At 46.9% G+C, this 24,712-nt stretch overlaps 1 protein-coding gene across 5 annotated transcripts in view; it reads left to right on the forward strand.

Annotated features, from left to right (window-relative positions):
- The window catches only part of LOC146830407 (microtubule-actin cross-linking factor 1, isoforms 6/7-like), a 456,496-nt gene that overhangs the window by 258,155 nt on the left and 173,629 nt on the right, over window positions 1-24,712 (forward strand). For 4 of the 5 annotated variants that reach the window (XM_085604595.1, XM_085604596.1, XM_085604592.1 and 1 more), the window contains 6 exons: window positions 466-519; window positions 2,371-2,526; window positions 5,286-5,483; window positions 6,190-6,318; window positions 21,617-21,787; window positions 23,478-23,633. In XM_085604595.1, coding sequence (XP_085460721.1) covers window positions 466-519; window positions 2,371-2,526; window positions 5,286-5,483; window positions 6,190-6,318; window positions 21,617-21,787; window positions 23,478-23,633 — 864 coding nt within the window. The remainder of the gene's footprint in view (window positions 1-465; window positions 520-2,370; window positions 2,527-5,285; window positions 5,484-6,189; window positions 6,319-21,616; window positions 21,788-23,477; window positions 23,634-24,712) is intronic. The other variant, XM_085604593.1, reaches the window with a different exon arrangement.

Genomic DNA, 24,712 nt, shown 5'->3' on the forward strand with positions numbered 1-24,712 from the left:
GACACATCCAGGTTACGAGCTGGAGATGTAATTGTTGTTATCAGTGGGTGAATTCAAGTGATTAATTTGATCAGTATATTTTTTTCTAAATGTGGGCTGCTGGTTGGGGTTTTCATTTTGGTGGAGCATCATATCTTGACCTTAAGTCATTTTTAAATTTGTATTTATTTTGAGGGCTCGCCAGCTGCACATTATCTGGCTACTCGCTTTTTTCCAAGCCTCACCTCAAATGCTTCAGTTAATATTTTTTTTTCTCTTTTCAGTTTTTTACATGATGGCCTGGCAGCTGCACACCGCTGCTGGGCCTTTATTAGTAAGTTAAAAAAATGACACGGCCAATACATTTCATGAGAAAGACCTACTGGCTTTACCAATGCTTGTTAGTGTTCTGGGGGCAGCTTGCATCCGTCTCCTGGTTGGTGTTCTAGTGGGGAGTCAAATATATCTGTTTATTTATCTATTTAGGAGTTGTGTAGAGTGCAGAATGGTGCATTGCAGCTACTTCAGCCTGAAGTCCTGGTTGGTATCAGGTCGTAAATGGACCTTTGTTCTGGTGTGGGAAGTTGGGTGGTCATTCATGTGTTACTAGTTGATATATGATGAAAATTATAATATGTGCTGATTGGTGCCTGGTGGTTGGAACTACCACAGTTCTTAGCTGTTATCTGGTAGATCATCCTAACTGGTCCTGTCTTCTGTATTCGGATGGAGGGTCATACTTACACGGCTGGATTAGTGGGTCATTTCTGTTTCTCTCTGCTATATGGTAGAGGTTTTCTTCTGTTTGGTGTTGTGGAAGAGCAGGAGTGTATATGAACTTGGATCCATGACAGATTTTCAGGAATGTCATATATTCAGGATATCCACATTATATATTTATTGAATATATATGGAATAATTTACATAGGTAGCGCGTATGCTGAAAATCTGGCATGGCTCTGATCCTCATGGTCTAAACTTAAACACCCCTGTGAAAGAGTCTAACATCTAGACCTTGGCTGATACATGGTTGAGGGTCACACCTGTTAATGTCGCACCTTGCAGATATTGGTGAAGGGTTATAGTTATGTCACAACGAGCGTTACCCTGGTCTCCAAGATAGATTGTAACTAACTGCTTCTTCTCTTCCAGGGAATCCTCATCATTAGTCATAAGCGTTGAATGGTCCCATCCATGCACGGGGATCTCAGAGCACTGTTTTATATATATAATATAAATATATACACTCAAAAAAGGAAGCACGGAACTCTAGGCAGCTCCCAAGTTTAGGTAGAGAGCGCTCCTATGTAGAGCACCAGCAACACTCTGAATCTGTTCACATTAAATGTATTGTTTTATTAGCAAAGTTTTTAGGTGTAGGATTAGGTAGTGCCATCCATGCCAAGCTGGAAAATGACAAAAGCTTTTTACCACTCCAGGAACAGTACTTCAGCTTTCGTATTGATAAAATACCGTCCAAGCAACCTGGAATGAATAAAAATAACCCCCTAACACAAGTTTTGCTTTTGCTATGAGCTCTTCAGAGAGGTATTGCTTTGTCTAGACACAAGGGAGCACCCAGTGGAAGTCAAAACAATACCCTTTCAGGCTTAGAGTGCCACATAAATTATGCAAAAAAGGAAGCAAGAAACTTTGGGTAGTTCAAAGTTTGGGTGGAGAACAGCCCATATATAGCGCACCCTGCAAACGCCAGCATCACTCTGAATCTGCTCACCTCAAATGTGTGCTTTTCTAGCAAGGATTTCAGGCATAGGATTAGCACAATGCCATCCATGCCTTCCTAGAAAGTGACAGTCTTTTGTCATTTTTACAGCAAAGTCTTCATGCATAGGATAGCTAGTGCCATCCATGCCGAGCTGGAAAATGACAAACGCCATTTACCACTCCAGATATATCTTTATACATACGTACAAATACACATATATTTGAAGCCTATCCAAAACCTGATAATGACAGAATTTTCACTTTGAAAAATCACGACTAGCCGAGGTTCCAAGTGAAAAGTAAAGAGATTTTGAACCCCTTGACAATGAAGTGTGTGTGTGAAAGTGAATAGGAGCAAAAGTTTTCTTAGTAGGATATATCGAATAATTTCCTTTTCCATAGCTCCTTAAGTAACTGCATTATAAACACTTATACGCTTTTATAATTGGCTGATTTATTGAATTGGCTTCATTTTTTAAAGTGAAAATTAAAAGATATTTTGTCATGTTTAGCCTTTGAGATATATTGAAAAGTACTCCGGAACTCTGGAATTCCCTCACGTGGGCGACACTATTCACACCTTATGACTGAGGATTCCCCAGGAAGAGAACTAGTATTAAAGGTAAGTAATGTTTCCCTACTGACCATTTTCTGTTTGCTTCACAGCACCAGTTAGAATCCGCCCTTTTGGGCCTTGGCCAGTTCCAGAACCAGTTAGAAGAGCTTCTCCAGTGGCTGTCGCACACGGCGGAGCAGCTTCAGGTACAGGGACCAATCAGCTTGGATCTGCAGAGCTGTGAGATAGAGCTTGCTAAGCACAAGGTAAGAAATAACACTCGGAGAATAGGAAGTCTCAACAAAACAGGTGTATGGTAGGGTTATAATGTAGGTTGCATGATGAGGCTTGGATGCAAGTGTAAATTGAGTTTGAATCAGTATTACCCTGCACCCATCCCACTAAACCTTTTTTTATGTTTTCTGCACTGCTTCTGCTGTATCTCAACCTTCCCTGATTCGCTGAGCTATGTTGGAACTGGCAGATTGGTGTTAAGACCTACATCAAGCCGTGATAATGATGCCTGGGTTCAAGGAGTGAGAATTGATGGTGCTTATAAGCTAATGTGACAAAAAATGATGACTCCCCGATGTGAGGCTCCAGCCTGGCACATTAAATTGGCCATCTAGACCGGTCATGTGCAATTGCTCTCCAAGATATCAAATTCACACCTAGTGGGTGAAACCTGAGGTATCCGGCAACAGGCAATGAAAGCTTTTAAGGCCAAAAGTTAGAACTAATCCAGCATTGTTAAGTAGCGCTTTTGTATTTACACATAGGAGTTCTGCTCAAACCTGTAACCATACCCTCAACAGAATACACCATCTGCCACAGGGTTCATCAAGAGTAGGGACCGCGGTGGTAGTGAGCAGGGCCTCGGCTCCGGAGTCACGGGACGCTCCCTGACTCCGCAGGGGATGTCCTGGCTTGAAATGGCAAAGTCGAGTTAGCAGTTTAAAACTGCTTTGCCAGCTGGTCATGCTTTCGCCTTGTCACACTTGTGCTACATCTAGTGCTGCAATTCACGAGAGACCCTTTAACTTATAGGCCCAAGTTACCCCCTGGTACCTTATACTAGGGACTTACAAGTAAACAAAGTTGTGCCAATTGTGGATAAGCCAATTAAACATGTACATTTTTAAGGGTCCAAGCACATGAACTGACCCCTGATTAACAATGCACATGGCATTTCAAAGTCATTACACTAGTCCTAGTAGTAAAAATGGGGCAAAAAGTGGGAGTGTACCTGCAAAAAGCCTGCCCCTCGCGAATACCCACAGCGGAAGTTAAAAAGACTCTTGGTGGTTCTTGACTATTCAACAAGGAAGGGTCTTTTCAGCCTCGCATCTTTCTGCTAGAGTCACTCCCAATGGGGAGCAGACCTACCCCAACTATGGCAGGCCCCAACCCAAATTGGGTGTGCGTTGGACTGTGTCTCTGCCAACCTTTCCTCCACCCTCTACTTGGGACTGTGGGGCACTAACTTCACCTACCCGTACCTTAGCTAGGGCTACACCAAGCTTTCCCACAGAGGTTACCCAGCACTGGAGCAACCCTCCATGACCAACAGGGTCAAGGGGCCTACATTGCTTCCTAGCACAGGGTATGATCCCCATGCCGAGGTTAGTGCTGTCACAAAGGCAAGCACCCAACAGAGGCTACTGACAGCTGTCTGTATCCAGAACCACACCCCGAGCTACAGCGGCTACTGACAGCTGTCTGTATCCAGAACCACACCCCGAGCTACAGCGGCTACTGACAGCTGTGTGGAGCTCACGTCCAGCCTTGAGGCTGGCAAGGAGTCACCCGCTAGCTCTGGGTGTTCTTTTAGCCACTCTAGATTCTCAAAGTGGGGGTGACAGACAGCATCTTCCACTCCTTCTTCTGTCAGCCCAGGGGGGCAGTTGCCTGACTCTCCAGGACTTCCCCCTGTTACCATATACTAGGGAGTTATGCAAGTTATGCCAGTTGGGGATAAACACGTTAATCATGTACCTTTTTAGGGTCAGAGCACGTGCACGGAGTCCTGTTTAGCAGGGCTCTGGCATTTCAGAGTCATTACATCAGTGCCTAGTAGTATAAAAAGGAGCATAAAGTGGGGGTAGACCTGCAAAAAGCCTGTTTCCTCACAATAGAGCAGCTGTGAATGTGTAATTCTTACATGGGACACCAATGCGGACTGATGCCTAATAAGAACTGGTTACATTAAGCGCTGAAAACATTTGTTAATGGATTCAAAGTCATCCAATCCCCTAGCCAATATTCAAATTGCCCTGAAGATGCCCTTGATCCATAGTGGCCAGGATTAGAAGTGTTGATTGAAACTTGTGTGAAATGTCAGTTGCTTCATATATATTTACTAACTTTTTTAACATAATCTGCCCTGTGCCTGATTGAAGAAACACTGCAGATAGAATTCTGTAACCTCTTCACCTATGGATGTCTTCCATGGAAATAGGAATTTGCTGTTGAGTAGCTGATTTCTGTTCTCTATGTGATAGACGTCATATGAAGAGGACTAGACTGGTCTAGTTTGAGCTTCAGCATGTCATCTGCATGAGATGAGAAGCAGAGCAGGATGCAGGAGTGTTTTAATGCGCGAGTGGCATGTCTGAATGAGAAGAGGAATAATGCAACCGGGATCTTGTGTTCCCTCCGTGTGAGATGTAATGTGTATTTGTAGGGAGATATCTGGTTGCCTTCTGACATTGTACGTCTGTCTGTGATGAAAGACCAGCAGGATGGCTTGGATTTTGACTGTGGATTTACCCTTCTTGTGAGGATAATGTGCCTGGGACCAAAACCCAATGATGTCCTGTTTTCTCATGTCAGACGGATACTGTGGGTGGAGAAGGGAATAGCCTGGTAAAGCCCTGTTTGTCCATGTTTATGTTGGATATCAATCTTTCGAATAAGCAATTGGCCCGTTCTGTCGCAGGTATTGGCTGCAGCTTCATTTGGTGAGGCAGACAGATTGCATTGACCTCCTGCCTCCCCTTTGTCACTGTTTTATCTGCACTCACAGGTGCTGAGGAATGACGTAAAGTCCCATGCCCGCACTGTTGAATCGGTGAATGAGGTTGGCCAGGGACTACTGCAGTCGGGCCTCGGTGATAACATGGACACACTGCGATCCAGCCTGCTGCAGCTGAACCAACAATGGGACTTCCTGCGGAGTGAGACGGAGCGGCGGCAGCTGGAATTGGAAAATAACCTCAGCCAGGTAAACCAAGGGGAGGCTCTGTTGGAACTTCCACCTGATAAGGTCCACAACAAGTTGGAGATTGTTGGAGTGGCTTTAGAGCTGTGGTTCTTATCCTTCTGATTTCTTTGGACCCCTCTTACTCATTACTGGAGTCCGGGACCCTCACTGATTCATTATTGGAATCCGGGGACCCCCACTGTGTCATTACTGGAAGATGGTGCCCTGGCTAAATAAATTCCGATGATAAGAACCTCACAACAATACACAAAAACAGAAACAAGTGTTCATCAAACAAATACACAAATGATTAAATATTTTATTTAATTCACAAGGAAATAGGAAAAATCTAAACTTTAATTTTAATAGGAATGTTGGAGCTTTTCTAAATTCAACTGAGCCCACTCATCGTCCATACTATATTTTGTTTAATGCATGTGCACTGTTCCCACAAATCAATCTGAGGACACCAACTTAATTTTTTAGACTCCGATTGCAAATTCCTTCACATTTACCAAACATTTTCAATTTTGCTTCTTTATTTACTTACACTTTAATAAGCTGTTATGTTGTTTGATTTTCTAAGCCATTGTGGACCCCCTGATTAGGCATTACGGCCCCTGGTGGTCCCTGGACCACAGCTTAAGAGCCCCTGCTTTAGAGTGTTCGGAGCCGGTAACCCTGTAACCACTGTCTAACGTGTAAGATCTCTGTGTGATGTCTGTAGGTGCAGGATGTGATGCTGGAAATCACAGATCTTGTGCAGTGGTTGGAGAACATCGAAGCAAGGCTGTCTTTTGCCAAACCTGCCTGGGCCCACCCTGAAACCACAAAGGAGAAGCTCTCTGCTCACCTGGTAAGATACAGCACAGTCGCTTTGCTCTTCAACTAGACTAGGTATTATGAAGCTCTCAATGGTTGTAAGCAAATTAACTTTTTGTGTGTTTTAAAAAAGCATTGCACTCTCCTCTTCCTGGCATTTCAGAATTGGCGGCCTAAGCATATTATGGGACTCTGCAAAAATGATAACTCATCGAATGGAAGAATAATCCTAGAATTAGAAAAATATTGTTTTTGTATTTACGTTTTCATCATAAACTATATTGCTGGCATAAAATCTACTGTGATTTATTTGGTGTAGAAATGCATATCCCTCCCCTCCCCCAGGTGGCATGGGGACTTTTGTTTCCTTAAAGAGTCACACAGAAGGAGGCCCCTGGACTGATACCTAGGCAGGGGTCCAGGGGAATAAGACTACAGGCAAACAAACCAAACCCAACAGCCAGAAAACTATTTCTTAATCAAGGCGTCACGTCTTAATTTCAAAAAGAGGGGAATAAGTCCCCTCATCACAACAGGGATAAAGCAGTGTCCAGAAAAGGCCTTTCTGTATGGCTTAATGAATAATAACCTTTCTTTTTATTGGGATAAAAAACTTTACTTTATTGTGCATATCGATAATACGCAGTTATATCAATATACATAAATTGATCATAAATAGTCAATAAAATAGATACAAAAGCCAAATATATATATAATAACAGAAACCCCTGCAAACCAAACGTGTATATCATCAATATTGTACACAATGAGCCCCACAGACTGTCTTTGTTTCGTCTATGTGTTTAAAGGAGTGAATGAATGAGCGTGGTATTGAAAAGAAGTTATGACAATGTGGGGCTCATTGTGTACAATATTTATGATATACACGTTTGGTTTGCAGGGGGTTATGTTATTTTATATATATATATTTCTTTTGCATCTATTTTATTGACTATTTATGATCATCACTGCGTCCCTGACCCCTTTCTACGGGACTGCTTATAATCCAGAAAGCATGGACACCACATCAACTATATATTGAGTGCGGTTGTGTGGGACTACAACAACCTGCACTTTCACGCTCGAGCTTAGGTGCACTGAACTAAGTTCAGACACCCGAGGGTGGGAAAATCAAACCTTGTAGAGCTAAGCCAAAGCCTCAGTTTATGCAACACTCCCAATAATCTCTACTTCCTATGTGACTTTACAGAGCAGCTCTGTGAAAAGCTATTAGGTTCTTTCCCATTCTGGACTTTGTTTAGTCCGAGGATGTCAAATTGATGAAAATGCCAGCCACAATTTCAGCGTTTGTGCCCTATTTGCAGGAGAATTATAGGGCGATAGATTTGGCTCTGTCTGCCTTATGGGCCATTTGAAACCGGCGTCTGTTATTGCCAGAGCAGATTAAAAAAATATAGCTACACCATCATCTGCAACCTCTGATTGGGACAACAGGTGCATAAATATTTTGGGCCATTGAGATGGTTCCATGATTGCATACTTGATCGAATTTGTAAATGCATTGACAATTTTAGGCTGTTAATGATGGCCAGACGTAGCATAACACCTCGCCACTAATCAACCTCACATCAGATAAGAGGCAGACTGGTAAGGCTATCATCAAAGAGTGTGCAACAACATCAGCAACAATTATCAACACTGCAGTGGATGTCTTAAATGTGGGCTTTTCCAGCTGGCAGGAGGAGCTGCATTAAGAAGACCAGGATGGCGGAGATCTATAGCCTTCCATCCAGAAGACCAAGAAAATATTCTAGATATGCAGTTTGATGAAATTGCCCTATTTGGAAGGCATGTTCATGCTGTCTTGCAGAATCTTAAAACTGGTACTCATATGGCAAGATCTCTTGGATCCTGCCACTCTCGTCGTCCTGGCCTAACTTTTCATGGCTCAGGAAGTTCACAGGCCCTATAGGGTAGGTTATAGTCAGTGTGCGGTTGAAGACCAACTGAATTATCACCCAAGGCAGCATGGATAGGAGCCGGGCTATTTACTCAACAGAAGGCAAGGATATGGCATATATTCTGGGTGAAAGAGGAACGCCTTATAAACACGCTCCCAGGACAACAGAAAAACAGCTTGACTCCTATCAGCTGCCTCTCCCCATTTCAACAGTATGGGGGTGGGGAGAATTTCCCTTTTTGCCCCCACATGGGAGTCCATAAAATTGGACCTTTTGGTGTGACACATTCTCCACCCACCATACATTGGAGTTTCTACAGAAACCCCCTGTCGGCCCACCCAAGAAGGAACATCCGCTTCACTTGAGAAAGCTACAAAATAACATTCTTCCCCTTCTTCTAAAAGGAGCGATGGACGCAGTTAGGAAGTCACCGGAAAATCATGGATTTTATTCCAGATTCTTTGTGATTAAGACTATGAGACAATGGAGACCTATTCTACACCTCAAGGTACTGAACACATTCCTCACAAACAAACCTTTTGCATGATAGCACGCCAAGACGTTGTTCTGATGCTCCAGAATAACAATGAACTAATGTCCCTGCATCTTCAGGATGCATATTCCACATCTCCATACACTGGAAGCGCAGGAAATACCCCCACTTTTCAGTGGTGGGGCAGCACTACCAATTCAGGGTGCTTTTATTTGGCCTCAGATTTTCTCCGTGAATATTTGCCAGGTGCTTGGCTCTGGTTCTGGTCTTCCTCGGATTTCAGGGTTGTTAAGTGTGCCCATACTTGGATGACTGTCTTGTCAAGGAAATAGGCAAAGACTTCTATGGTTGCCTGCATCAGATTTTTTCACCGGTTAGGACTGACACTGTAGAACGACAAGTCATCTGTGGAACCACAGACAAAGCTTCAGGTCCTGGGAGCGGTGCCTGACGTGCAGTTGGGATAGGCTTTTCCTTCAGTGTACAAACTGATAAAGTTTCAATCCATGGTGAAGAACTTTTCTGTCAAGCAGTCAGTCATGGTCAGGCAATACATATAGGCCTGATGTCATCCTGCATAGGCCTTATACCCTTTTGCAGGCTCCAGATGAGGCCCATCCAGCAAGAAATGGAGAACCAATGGATGGCTTGTGGGGTAACAAGGTGCCCATTGCAAGACATCTGAAGCAGGCAGTTGTACAGTGGCAGTTCCATATGGACCTCAACTCAGGGCTTGCATTCCATGCCTTCATCAGACGTAGTGGTGCTCACCATGGATGCATCCATGGAGGGTTGGGAGCTCACATGCAGGCACTGTCAAACAATGGCCTCCGGTCAGATGCTGAAAAGAGACTCCATATCAATATCCTGGAGTGCCGGGTTATTAGACAGGCATTCCCATAAATACTTGTAGGTCAAGCAGTCCTTATTACAACAGAAAACTGTACATCAATGTTTTATATCACCATGCAGGGAGGAATGTGGTGCAGATGCTCTGGGATGGCCTATTTCCCACTACGTGGACATCGCCGTAGAGCATCTCTTTGGATGCCAAAATGATCAGGCAGACTCACTTAGCCAAACACTATCTGATTAGCATGAGTGAGAGCTCCACCAAGATCAGGTAGACCACATCTTTCAGAGATTGGGTCAACCGAATCTGGACTTGTTCGCCTCCCAGATCAGCATGAATTGTTAGTGCTGTGTCAGCAGATTTTTACAATCGGGGGCAATGTCTTTTCAATCTGATGGTCCTATGTCTTTGTAAACACCTTTCTGCTGTTTGCCCTGATCCCTAGGGTTCTTAGGAAGGCAAGGCAGAACATTTTACTCAGATTCTCATCAACCCAGTGTAACCCGGCCAGTACTGGTTCACCGAGCTTCTTAATCTATCTGTTCACCCAGGGATTCCATTGAAGATTGTTTTTTTCAGGCTTCTTTCTAGGCCCAATAGAGAGATTCTCCACCATGACCTCCAGTCGCTAATCCTGACAGCATGATACCTGATGACCTAGAGTTCGGTCATTTGGATCAGAATGCAGAAACATCCCGGCGCATGCCTGGGTACTAGCATCTATGAAGCCATAGAATTCCAAGTCAAAGTGTTTCTGTGTCTGGTGCAAAGCCAAATGATTCCATCCTGTGACTATAGCAATCCATCAAATACCATATTTCTTGAACCTAATCAATAGTGGTCTAAAATACATATCTGGATGAGTCCATCTACCAACAATCTCATGATTTCAAACAAAGGAAGACCATTCAACCACTCTTTTCCCACAGAGAATTATAAAGCAATTTATGAAGGGACTTTTCAGAGCATTTCCTCCTGTGCAGTGCCTACCAGTGCCCTGGTAGCTTAATACTATCCTGGGCAAGCTTGTGCTGCCTCCATTTGAGCTGACCCCCAGAGCACACCTCATGTTTGTTCCCTGGAAGACTGTGCTTCTCCTGGTGCTTACTTTGGTATGCAGAGTGCAAGCGATGCATGAATTGTCTGTGAAATAATCTTTTCTCAGCTTTACTAAGGACAAATTCATCTTACGGTCCAATCCTAAATTCATACCTAAATGAGCCTGTCATTCTGCTCTCCTTTTTCACCAAATCCCACAATGTCAGCGGAAGAGTTATTGCACTCGATTGATGTGGAAAGGTGCATAAAATTTTACATGGTCAAAACATTGGACTTTCGTCCTTCTGAGCTACTCTTTGTGTTGTTTGGCCATCGAGGACTAGCCCGTGCCCTGTCCAAATGAGGAATAACACTTTGGCTGGAAGCCTGCATCACCTTTTGCCACAGCAAAACAAAGTATTCACCTCATGAAAGAGCAAATGCGCATTTGACCAGGAGCATGGAAACCACTGCAGCACTTCATGCTGAATCACCTCTGCGAGTCATCTGTCATGCAGCTACTTGAAAGAGGAGGCACACGTTTACGAACCCTACTACCTGGACCTGAATGTAGCACTCTGCACTGCGACAGGCAGTCTGCAGATACCTATTTTCGTAAAGATGAGCCTGCTTCTCACTAGATTCTTATTATTATGATATAGTACTTTGATTCAAGGATGTGAATATGTGAAAGATCCAATGCTGGAGACAACATCTGTTACCTTTAAATCCAGTTCTCCAGCATTGATATATTTCATATATTGATTCACACGCCACCCCTACTCCTCCCTGGTCAAAGGCTTATTTGTTGTGATCTACTCGCATTTTGTGCTAAGAAATCTAAACTACAGTGGCCTGTAGGTGGAGTAGGAGAACTTCGCACATCCACCTCATTGGCTGGCAAATTGTTTCAAATGAGGTGGATGTGCTACTAAACAAACAGTGATGCTGAGGCCTGTTGACATTTTAACCAGGGCTGTGCAAAATTATAATTAGAGGCTATTTTTCACACCTGCATCGTTGATGCAAAATGTGCCATGCCAAAGTCACTGGTCAGGTCTTGTACTTAACATAAACAAAACTCTTCATTGTCTTGATGTGACTCAGTGTTAAGAATTATGAGCTACCCTGTTAGTCCCAATGAGGGTTAATTTGAAGCTTCTAGCCCAGTCAGAGCTCTAGGAGGCTAGATACATTCTCTTGAATGTCCCCCTCTGTAACTCAGTGTGCATGGATCACCAGAATGGATAGTGCTCCGGTCAGACAAGGGTGAGGACCCTGGCACCTGGGTTCTGTGCACTGACCTGCTGTTTTGCAAAGTGCCCATGACGGGGTCCCACAGGCCTGGAGAGGGCTCCCCTGCTTGGCTGGGTGAAGAAGCTCTGACCAGTCCCCAGGTCAGAGCTCCAGCTGGCCTGGTGCTAGAAGCATCTATCACTGGGCTCCATTGTCCGGTCTGCCCTGTTATAAAGTGTTTGGGACTGGGTCTCGCAGTGCTGGGGAGGGCTCCCTTGCCTGCTTGGTTTAAGGAGCTCTGACCGAGCCCCAGAGCAGAGCTCTAGAATGCCCAGGGTGGAAGTCCTTGGCCCTAAGCTCCATTCTCCAGCAAGCCATGTCACAAAGTGACCGGGGTGAGCTACCATTGGTCTGAGGTGATTTCCCCTGCCTGCCAGGGTTCAGACTTGGGTCAACTTCAGCAGGCCCAGGTGTACAAGCCCCATTCATGGGCTCCATTTTCTGACCTGCTGTGGTCTCAAAGGGCCTGGGACGGGTTCCTGCAGGCCCAGGAAGGACTTCTCTGCCTGCCCACATTAAGAAGCACTGACTGTCCCCAGGTCAGAGCTCTGTAAGGTGTCCCCACAGCCCTGATTCTGAGGAAAAGCCCGGGCTCCAAGGCCTCGGGCCACCGAGTCCCTGACCCTTCCAAGGGTGAGCGGAATCTTTGTCATAAGACAAGGTGCGACCAGATGGCCGTCCTTCAAGCCCAGCCATCGGGTCACACCAAGTTCCGACATCTGGTTGCATGCCTTTGGAATGTATGGTGTGATCAGATGGTCGAGCTACCTTGGGAGTCCTGTTGAAGAATCATTTGACTCTCCGAGACCAGTCAGGCCTCCAGGGTGAGTTCACTCCGACGGCCCAGATGTCACTTGGTGTACATAGGCTACAAGAAGGGCAGATAGCCTTCCTCCAATTATCAGAAACAAGGTATGAGAGATCGCTCTGTCTTTGGGTCATTCTGGGATCACAAGGGCCTGAAAAGGCCAGTTCCAAGCCTCTGGGTCCATGGCGATCTTCCAGCCCTGTCCAATGGCCTTTCATCCAAGCCTGCCATCCTGGAGAGCATACAGGAATGCAAAGCAGATATCTCCGCGCAGAGCGGCCTGCTCAGGGATGGTCTAGCCAGCAGTGTAGCCTGATTGGGCACACTTGGTTTGTTTAGGGATGGACTGCTTGGCTACCCTCTGCTCTTGTTTCATGCAAAGAGTTTCCACTCCGCCTGGACTCTCTGACTCTAGGGTTTGCTTTTCATGGATGCCACCCAGTAGAGTGAATACTAAGCAGTCTGTCAGCTTATGCTTTCCTTCCTTTCCCCTCCAACTCTGACCAGAGTAGATGGAGTTGGATGGCGCTATTCAGGCTGAAGAGGGGTGAAACCCCGAAACCGGTCCTAGGATGCTCGTTTCCAGTCCAGGGAGGACCTGGCCTGGCAGTTCGGGCTGGACTGTTCCCATTGGACTGATTTGCATATGGCTGGGTCTAAACTGGAAGAAGGCATGGTGAGCAAAAAAACGATGGATTTAGGCCCAGATCTCTGTACTGGGGTGAATGCATGACATTGTTCTGCATTCTGTCCATCAATATTTCTTTTTGCGGCTGTCATAAGACAGCAACACAGACATGCACACTCCGATATCCCCAGGCTGTTGCATGGAGAACAGGCTGGACAGGCTCATAGGCCTACTGGGAGCATAACCGCTCGCTCTGCACAATCCCGGTGCTTCTTTCAAACTGGATAATAGCATTACCAGCATGAGAGCAGCAGCTGGATTGGTGCAGGGAAGTCTGAGAGCCTGTGCATCAGGAGCAGAAGAGCCTGATGTGGCAAGTCAGTGGGCGGCAGGTAATTTATCTTTTTTTTTCATTATTGTCCCTAGCTAAGCCTCACCGTTTTTCCTTGCTTGCAGCCACCACTGCATTTAGGGTATTATAGATTCATAATGTCTAACCACACATCTAAATACCTTGACGATATATGTACCTCATAGGTACATATTTGTAGAGTTGGGTATAGAAAATCCATACTTACCTGTCGACATTGTTATTTTGTCCTTGATATTCTGTCCCACTGACATTTGTGGGTCTGATTTTCAGGGGGCACACCGTGAGTGAATGATACACAGCAGTATAACACCACCTTTGGTTGTTTAGAAGGAATGTCTTAATAGCTTAATGTTTTTAATTGCAGCTATACATGTTTAAATTTTTTTTCATGTATTGTGAAGTATTTTTAATCATTGGTTGATCGTTTTATGGCATTTGTCGCTAAATCCAGATTTCTTGATTGGTAGAAAAAAGAAGGAAGAGAGCGATAGGAAACTAAAGGCAGAAATATAAGGGAATCTGTAGGAATGAGATAAGGAGACACACTTGTGGGCTGGTAGCAGAAAGATGTATCAGAGGAAATCAAGAAAAGGGATTAGTGGTATGCAGCAATACCGGAACATGGCAACACTGATGGAAGAGCACAGATTCAATTGCATCATGCCATTCAGCACATGCAAAATTCCTCATACATAACAGTATAATATAATAAGTGCTTTGAGAGGCAGGAGGGGAAGGGGCCCCCTGGCATTTCAGCCTTCCATGCGTGCACCCCAGTGGGCATTGCATGAGTTGCTTTGATGGTGTGCGTGCTAAAATCAGCTCTTCTCTCTGGTGCATCCCACCAGGACAGTCTGGCTACCCCACCCTACACCATCTGGCTGCAACCTCAGATCAGATATGGCAACCTGCTGGATTTACAAAACAGTGATGGAAGAAGTGCTTGAATTAATCTCAGACATTGATAATCACTCGGACGCATCCCAATCCATCGTTATTTTGCACACCAGGCCACCTCAGTTTGGACCCAGCTGTATGTAAACCAGTCTCTTGACCGTGCTCCAATAGGAACAGTCCAGCCTGAACTGCCAAGCCAGCTTCTCCCTGAACCGGAACACAAGCAACCCAGGACCAGTTTGGCACTAGTTATGGGCTTATCTGAAAGAAACACGTTAGCGATAGATTCCTTACCTTAGAATTACCACCAGGCGTCAGACTGGATCTGGAAAGTTTTCGTCCGTAGTACCCCTGTGCGTCGTAAGGTGGCGTTGTGCGGCTCCACGTATATTGTAGGTGTCATGATCACTGGAATGACGTCGCGGCAGCTACTTAGACGCCACCCTCGCGCACTGACGTCAGTTCTTTCTTTTTCCGCACCAGCAGATCCGGAGAGAGCGGTACCCCCAGTCAATTTTTGACTGAGTTTTTTTGGGACTTGTTGTTTTTTTGAGTCTTTGACTCCTGGTGTATAGGGATGCCCAGTTTCAAGTCTTACGAGGCTTGTCCCCGCACAATGACGGTGACGGACCTGCACCGTGAGTGTCTCTACTGCCTGGGGCGCGACCACTGCCGGGCCATGGCTCCGAAAACTTTGCAGGAGCGGTCCCGAAAGTTGCTTGAGGCCCGGGAGTCTGCTCCACGCCATTCAAGGTCCCGGTCCTATGGGAGATCGAGTGACCGGTCGTGGAGCCACCACCATCGTTCGACGAAGTCTTCACACTCGGGGTCAGGTATGGCGAAGCACAAGAAGTTGAAGAAGCGACGTCGTTCTTCGCCTTCCCCTACCCTGTTGCACGACATGGCTGAGGGTGCGGGTGGTGCCACCCCAGTGGCTCCGGTGGAGCCTACGCAGTTGCAGACGGCCTATCCGCCCTTCCCGGGTCCATCGGCGACTCCGCCTCAACTGCAGGAATTTCTGTCAGCCATGGCCCGCCTCTTTCGCCCGTCGGGCCCCGGCAGTGCGCCATCGGGTCCTGCGGGTCCGACTGGAGGTCCTCGCCCTTCTTCGTCACCGGCGCCGGCCCTGACGTCGTCGATGGCTTCGGCCTCGGTGCCACAAGACCCCCATGGATCTATGCATGGATCCCAGCTGATGTTAGTTGGCCTCATACAACCTCCACCGACATCGACGTCTGAAGCATTTTAAGGACTCGCAGACTACGGCCAAGTCCTTGGGCCTTTCGGCCACGCGCACTCCTTCGGCTTCTGCTTTTCGCTCCTTTTGTGGCCAAGGAAGGGGTGCCCAAACACGTTAGTTTCAAAGCCACGGGCCTGTGCAGCAATAGGCTCAGCCGCGGACGTTGGACCCGCCGAGGTGGGTCACCGGGCCAGCGGGTGGGTCAGTCCACCACCTCCCTTGCCACCACTGCCTCCAAACCTTCCTAGTCCGGTGTTTCAGGCCTACCAAACACCAGTGGGCGGCAGGATTCGCCATCACCTCCCCCACTAGCACACCATCAGACAGGTGGGTTTTACAGATAGTCCGAAGGGGCTACTCCCTCCCCTTCGAGACTACCCCTCCAGCCATGCCACCTTAGTACCACCGCATGTCGGGGGATCACTTGGCACTTCTCCAGCAGGAAGTTGCGGCCCTCATGGCCAAGGAGGCCATCGAGCGCGTTCCGACGCCAGAAGTAGGTCATGGTTGTTACTCCCACTACTTATTGGTTCCAAAGAAGGACAAAGGCCTGCGTCCTATCTTAGACCTTTGGAACGACAATCGCTTCCTCCGGAAGGAGAAGTTCAAGATGCTCACACTTGCTCAGGTCTTGTCTGCCCTAGACCCGCAAGACTGGATGGTAGCGTTGGACGTGCAGGACACTTATTTTCATATCCCGGTTCTGCCGGCCCACCGGCGTTACCTGCAATTCACGGTAGGCCACAAGCACTTTCAGTTCACCGTGCTCCCTTTTGGCCTTATCAGCATCCCTCGTGTGTTCACGAAAGTGATGGTGGTGGTCGCAGCTCATCTGCGCAGATTAGGGGTTTCAGTCTTCCCCTATCTTGACGACTGGCTGTTGAAGGCTTGCTCGCCCCAGGCAATTGTCTCCCACCTCCAGACTACGGCCGACCTCCTGCATTTGCTGGGGTTCTCCATCAATGTGCCGAAGTCACACCTGATTCCCTCTCAGAAGCTCCTCTTCATCGGCGCGGTTCTGGACACGGCGCAGTTTCAGGTTTATCCTCCCGAACAGCAAGTCCGGGACATTCGGGCTATGATTCCGATCTTTCAGCCCTTGTCCCGGGTTTCGGTCAGGACGACCTTGAGGCTGCTGGGCCTCATGACCTCCTGCATCCTGCTCACCAACCATGCCAGATGGCATATGCGGGCTCTGCAGTGGGACCTGAAGTTCCAGTGGGCGCAGCATCTGGGGAACCTGTCAGAGTACGTCCAGATCTCGGAGGGCACTGCACAACAGTTGCAGTGGTGGCTGACGAACCAGCATTGGGTCACCGGCAGATCACTCTCCCTTCCCCAACCAGAGCACACTGTGGTGACAGATGCATCCCTCCTGGGATGGGGCGGCCACATGGGAGAGGCGGAGATCAGAGGCCTCTGGTCTTAGGCAGAGTCCAGGCTCCATATCAACCTTCTGGGGCTCCGGGCGATCCTTCTTGCACTGAAGGCATTCCTTCCCTCTGTCAAGGGGAGAGTAGTGCAGGTGTTCACAGACCACACCACCGCCATGTGGTACTGAAACGAGCAAGGCGGGGTAGGATCGTGGACCTTATGTCAGGAGGCTCTGCGTCTCTGGACATGGCTGGAACGTCAAGGCATTTCCTTGGTGGTTCAACACTTGGCAGGTTCTTCGAATGCCAGGGCGGGCAAACTCAGCCGCCAGTGCATGATGGATCGCGAATGGCGTCTTCACTCAGAGGTGGCGCAAGGTCTCTTTCAACAGTGGGGAGAGCCTTGGTTAGATCTATTCGCCACCGAAGAGAGCGCCCAATGTCAGCAGTTCTGCGCGTTGGAATATCCAGGCAGCACTCGCTTGGCGACGCTTTTCGTCACGGGTGGCGGTGCGGTCTGTTGTGCGCCTTGCCACCTATACCACTTCTACCCAGAGTGCTGAAGAAGATCAGGCATGACCGGGCCCAAGTCATTCTTGTGGCTCCCAACTGGGCTCGAAGAGTTTTTATCCCGAGCTGCTCAGTATGAGCGTGGATCCCCCTATCCAACTGCCTCTTCAAGAGGATCTTCGGTCGCAGCTGCAGGGACTGTCCTCTACCTGAACCTATCCAGCCTCCACCTCTATGCGTGGAGATTGAGCGGTGACAGTTGATTCTGTTTGACTTGCCTCCTGAAGTCTGTGATCTCATCCTGGTAGCCAGGCGTCCCTCCACTAAATCGGTATACGCCTGCAGGTGGAACAAATTTGTGGCATGATGCACAGCAAAGGCTGTGGATCCCCTTTCTGCCCCTCTTTCAGAAGTCCTTTCATTCCTCCTTTCTTTGGCCCGGCAGGGCTCTGCTCTGGGCGTTATTAAGGGCTATCTTTCTGCAATTTCGGCCTTTATCAGGCTTTCTGATCAGCCCTCTCTTTTCAAGCCCCCTGTCATAAGTGGATTTCTCAAAGGCATTACTCACCTTTTCCCTCCTAGTCCGTTTGTGATGCCGCAGTGGGACTTGAATCTGGTTCTTACTTATTTGATGTGCACTCCTTTTGAGCCGTTTCACAACTGTCCTCTTAGTTTACTAACTTTGAAGACTGCTTTCCTGGTTGCCATCACCTCCGCTAGGCGTGTGAGTGAGCTCCAGGCTCTTTCCTGTAAACCTCTTCTGTCTGTTTATTCAGACAAGGTTGTGCTCCACACTCGTCCTTCCTTCTTGCGAAAGGTTCTTACTCCCTTCCACATTGGGCAAACTATCACCTTGCCCACTTTCTTTCCGCCTCCGCACCGTTCCAGGGAGGAAGAGCGGTACCACCGTCTGGACCCAAAACGTGCGCTCTCATTTTACCTGAATCGCACACAACAGTTCCGGGTGGATGACCAGCTCTTTGTTGGCTACGTAGGCACCAAGAAAGGCCGGGATGTACACAAGAGGACTATCTCCCGCTGGGTCGTCTTGTGTATAAAAGCCTGTTATTCTCTGGCTAAAAAGGAACCTCAGGTGGGGTTGCGCGCCCATTCTACCAGGGCGACAACAGCTACTACTGCATTGGGACGTGGTGTCCCCCTGCAAGACATCTGTCAGGCAGCCACGTGGGCCTCGCTGCACACTTTTAATAAGCATTATTGCCTTGACAGCCAAGTCGGGAGAGACGGCTTCTTTGGCCGATCTGTTCTCTGTGACTTTCTGGTGTGATCTTGGTTCGCAGACCCACCACCGGGGTTTGTATTCCTGGGGTATCTATTCTAAGGTAAGGAATCTATCACTAACGTGTTTCTTTCAGATCAACAAGTGACTTACCTTCGGTAACGATATATCTGTAAGAAACATTAGTTAGTGGTAGATTCCTTACCGCCCCACCCACTGAACCCCACCCCACCCCACAAACTGATTTCTAGGGTTAAGGTCATCCCTTTGCAGGGCCCTAGTTTCAATGCACCAGTGGTCAGTATCTTGCATGGCTCTGCGTTCCTGGCGCGGAAAGTTGTGTACAGAACTAGGGCGAGGGCGGCGTCTAAGTAGCTGCCATGACGTCATCCCAGCGATCAGGACGCCTACGGCGGACGCGGAGCTGCACAACGCCACCTTCCGACGCGCAGGGGTTCTGCTGACGAAAACTTTCCGGATCCAGTTTGACGCCTGGGGGTAATTCTAAAATAAGGAATATATCACTAACTAATGTTTCTTACAGATATATAGTTACTGAAGGTAAGTAACTTGTTCATCAGCCCAGTACAGATTAGTTCCAGTGAGAAAGTGTGCATGGGACCAGCGCCTGGGCATACCGGTCCCACTTAGGGCGACACAATAAGTATACAAAGCAGTGATGGAAGGAATGCTTCAATTAATCTCAGCCACTGGTAATCACTTGTGCCGCATCCCAACCTATTGTTATTTTGCACACCATGCCACCTCAGTTTGAACCCAGCTGTGTGAAGAGTATTACATTTAGGCTGAGTAGATTATTTAGGTCACTAGACTTGCAGGTCTGGTAAAATTTGTATGATTTGTCGATTCTTGATATTTGAATAGCACTACTATTTAGAACAAATACAAAACTCTTAATGTGAACATTACTAATTAACTCAAAAAAATATAACTATATATATATATATATATATATATATATATATATATATATATATATATATATATCAAATAAACAATTTACATGACTAATAAACAATTTAATAAAATATTATAGAAATTGGAACAGCACCAATTGTCAAGGCGGCCTTCATATACAGGAAGAACCCTTCCTGTGCATGAGAGGGTCAAAACGCTGTTGACTCCAAACACATTAGGATCAGTTATTAACATATGAATTGATATAATTAATTACTCCTAACAATCTGACCATTCCACTAATACTATTGACCTAATGGTGTCTTTGTACACACACGCCTTGCACGTTTTTTCACTCGCTGTGTGAGCACTGAGCACATTTCAGATGTTGACAACTTGGAAGCATCCACATGGAATCGTCCATACTATTAACGTTCCTTATCATTCATGTGCGATGCTGCAACTTGTACTGTGGAAGCATCTGTTGCTCTGAATGTAGGCCTGGGCGGTAAACTCCACTCGCTGAGTTTTTCCTGCTCTGTGTGGAGCACAGAGTTCCGAAAAACTCTGCGGATTGGCACAGTGCGGAGTTTTTCCTCTCTCGTCGCTCACCAACGTTAAGTTGGCAAGCGCAAGCGAGGAAAATTCAATGCTGGATCACCTCCCAGCAAGATTTGTCAATGCTGGCAGTTGTGGCAGGTCTCTACCACTCGCGTTGACAAACCTGCCGCTCGCGTTGAGGAAGCTGTCGCTAGAGTAAAAAATGTACTCGAGCGGCAGAAAGAAGGAGCGCCCTCCTGCGGTGTGTGTGGTGCTGTTCATGCTGATTTCACAACTCGGGGGCACACGCCCAGCACTATAAATGTGCTTTAGCAGAGTGACTTACCTCACTCCGCCACTTGCGGAACTCAGGCAGATCGAGGTTTTTTGTCACTCCGCCCATGGCTAGGTTTATTCCATATTCTATTGACTTTTGCTAGATTTGAAATAACACCTCCTTGAACTTTTTTTTTTTGTTATTCGGCAGCTGCTCTGCACACTACCGGGCTTCACTTTCACATGTTTTAGCTTGCAGAAAGTGCATTGTGGAGCTTCTGTTGTTTGTTTCAGGCCATTTAGTTCATGACTGGAGGCAGTCCTTGTGCTAGGAACCTAGGACCTTCTGACCACTGATTGGTACTGTAGTCCTGCCTGCTATTCAACGTAAGGTTTCAACTTCGTCATTTTAGCCTGGGGAGAGACACAGTGTGTCTAATTGGAGCTTGGTGTCAACATTAACTATACAACTCCTCCTGATGACCACCCCCCCTAATTGCCCAGACACAATGTCTCACCCTTACTCATTCTCAAGAGTAAAGAGAAGGTTAACTGGCAGAAGCCCCGTAGACTGAGGAAGCTGAAAACATCATGATCAGAAAAGTAAACTGAGATCAGAATTGCCCTTCTCCCCTCACATACCGCCACTCGCCCTGTAGTATTCAAATAAACTGTGCCGGTATGACTCCATATCTGTAGTCACAGTTGATCGCTAGAGTTTCTTCATAGAACGGTGATGCGTCAGTCCAAGTCAATAGCTATCCATCTGCCTTTCAGAACTCAGCTGGCTTGTTTTGTACTGTGCTAATAATTACACGTTAATGCCCTTATAGGTTAAGGGCTCCTATGACGTCAGGGCATTATATGTTGATAAATAATGGTACTATCTGGAGGCTCAAGTGCTCACTTCCCTTTGTCCATCACCAGGAGCTGTGCAAAGAGATGGACTTAAAGCAGCAGACGTACAACGGTGTGAGGGACCGGCTCCAGCGCCTGGTGGCCACCAGCCCGCTCCAGCGGAGCTCCAACACCCAGCACAGCCTGCGCATCCTCGAGCAGAAGTGGGAGACGGTGTACAGCAAGGTCCAGGAGAGGAAGGTGGGGATCTGCTCTCAGTCTGTTCTTAAGGATTTGTGGGGCACGGGGCAAGGCCTATTTTGGGGGCCACTAATTTTATTACCCTTTTCCTGGAAACTAAATGGTACTTCATTCTTTGCGAATCATTAACTGGATCACACAAAAATACTAGAAATACGTCCTACCCAAGACTCCAGAAATCCATAAGAAATCCTTAGCATGATTCTAGAGTGACAGAGTCAGAGATAGAAATGGGATTGAGGGTTAGAAAGAGAAATAGACCACACCGAGGTCAAAGATACAATTTTCACTCTCCTAGAGGGTTTGTTGGAAGGTGAGGATCCTCGGAAATGTCATGGAAAAAAATTACAATGCACTCCTATATAGTCAGAAATTAATCCGCTGTTTGTCACAATTCAGTGTGTGGGTGGGGGTGGGTCGAGGGCCGAGGAATGTATCACATCGTGGGTGTACAAAAACATAAATCAGCAGCGCTGTCCCACTCCGGAAACATGCGCCCTTGCTCTTCGCCCTCCGAAGGTTCCTCTGAGAGAGGAATTGATCCATATTTCACAATTGACATTTTGAGCCGTCTAGCCCCGGACGCGGAGGTTTCCTTTCATGTGAACCAAATCATTATACCCTGATGAAGGGCTAGACGACCCGAAACTGGTTGGGACTTCTAGATATACATTGAATTTCAGCATATAATGTGAATTGAAATTCAAAACAACAGAGAAAATTAATGACTCAACCGTACCTGTTGGAAATGCATGAGCTTTATTCCTCGTCTAAAGTATGAAGTTTGATTTAAGGATCTACGTATAAACAGGATTATAATACTTGTGAAATATGGTTCGATTCCTCTCTCAGAGGAACCTTTGGAGTGCAGATCGAGGAGACTGTTCCCGAAGTGGGATAGCGCTGCTTATTTACACCCTTGGACATGTCCCACTTTGCCCATGCCTTAAAACGCCCCTGTCCGCTGCAACAGACCTGTGAGAAAGGCGTTGACTCAAAGCCAGAAGGGAGCAGCCCCCATATAAGAAAACAGTCAAAATGTAATGCAGAACAAATATTTCTTATCTGCAATAAGACACAGAATAGTTTGCTCCCATTCCACCTTAATATGTGCTCAGGTTGTCAGTGATGGAAAACGTCCTCATCCGAGTTTCTGTTAGTTCAGTGTTTTAGAATACTGATCTCAGCATTGTTTGACATGTTTGATTGGTGTGCATGTATTCAGACACTGGTCATAGTAAGAGTATTGAGCTCAGGGGATCTAAGGTCTGCAGGCATGTCAGAGGTTTTTACAGGGTCTGAGTCAAAATGTCATGGGCCATACACGTCAGAAGAACCTGTTTTTGATTTTAAAAAGTGTTCTCTGGGCATGAAGGCCGCATTATGGAAATGCAGCAGCTCCAATGTCCTGCCCCAGCTGGTGGCATTAACTACCATCAATAAAAGAGGTAGGTTTGCTTCCAAATCTGTAGTTTGTAGATGGAGCAAGGGGCCCTGAAAAAGAATGAGGCTGGGGATGGCCCTGAGACAACTGGACAGGGGCGATCAGACCCTGCAGCGGAAACCTGGGGACGAGGGACACAATCGCCCACTGTGTTGAAACCCTCATGTGATTAAGGCTCTTACCTCGTTACTCATGGGTGTGGGCTATGGTACGACTTGTGACTCTGGCTTGTATCATCCTCCAAAGGTGCGCCTCACAGAAGGACTGACCGTGACCACTGAGTTCCACAGCACTGCTCAGGAACTGCTGAAGTGGATTAGCCGGACTGAGGAAAGCTTCGGAGCGCTGCCGCCTCCCAGCCACGTGCTCGAGACAGCCACCAATCAGATCCAGGAGCACAAGGTGAGTGTATGAGCAGCAGTGCATTGTAACTGTGGTCTATGGTTGGCAATATAACGCAAGACCAGGGTTTACGCAGCAAGGCGCGACTGGTGAAGGAACATCAGTGTAACTCATGGTCAACTCAGGATCAGTGTATGCCTAGCAGCACATTGTAACTGTGGTCAATGATTATCAATGTAACATAAGATCAGGGTGTACGTAACAACGCGCGACTGGTGAAGGAACATTAGTGTAACTCAGGGTCAGTATATGTGCAGCAGGTCCTTGTCACTTTGATGTGTGATTATGAATGTAATGCAAGACCAGGGTGTGCGCAGCAAGGAGCGACTGGTGAAGGAACATCAGTGTAACTCATGGTCAGTGTATGTCTAGCAGCACATTGTAACTGTGGTCTATGATTATCAATGCAACGCAAGATCAGGGTGAACGCAACAACGCAACTGTTGAAGGAACATCAGTGTAACTCATGGTCAGTGTATGCACAGCAGCACATTGTAATTTGGTGTATGATTGTTCATGTAACGCAAGATCAGGGTGTACGCAACAATGCACGACTGGTGAAGGAACATCAGTGTAACTCTGGGTCAGTGTATACGCAGCAGCACATTGTAACTGTGGTGTATGATTATCAATGTAATGCAAGATCAGGGTGTATTCAGCAACGCTCGACTTGTCGAAGAACATCAGTGTGACTCCGGGTCAGTGTATGTGCAGCAACACATTGTAAATTTGGTGTATGTTATCAATGCAATGCAAGATGAGGTTGAGCGCAGCATGGAGCAACTGGTGAAGGAACATCAGTGTAACTCAGGGTCAGAGTATGCGCAGCAGGTCCTTGTCACTTTCATGTGTGATTATGAATGTAATGCAAGATCAGGGTGTGCGCAGCAAGGAGCGACTGGTGAAGGAACATCAGTGTAACTCAAGTTCAGGGTATGCGCAGCGATGCATTGTAACTGTGGTCTATGATTATCAATGCAACGCAAGATCAGGGTGTACGCAGCAAGGCGCGACTGGTGAAGGAACATCAGTGTAACTCACGGTCAGTGTATGCGCATCAACGCATTGTAACTGTGGTC

Source organism: Triturus cristatus, chromosome 5_1, assembly GCF_964204655.1.
Source record: "Triturus cristatus chromosome 5_1, aTriCri1.1, whole genome shotgun sequence".
NCBI lineage: Eukaryota > Metazoa > Chordata > Amphibia > Caudata > Salamandridae > Triturus > Triturus cristatus.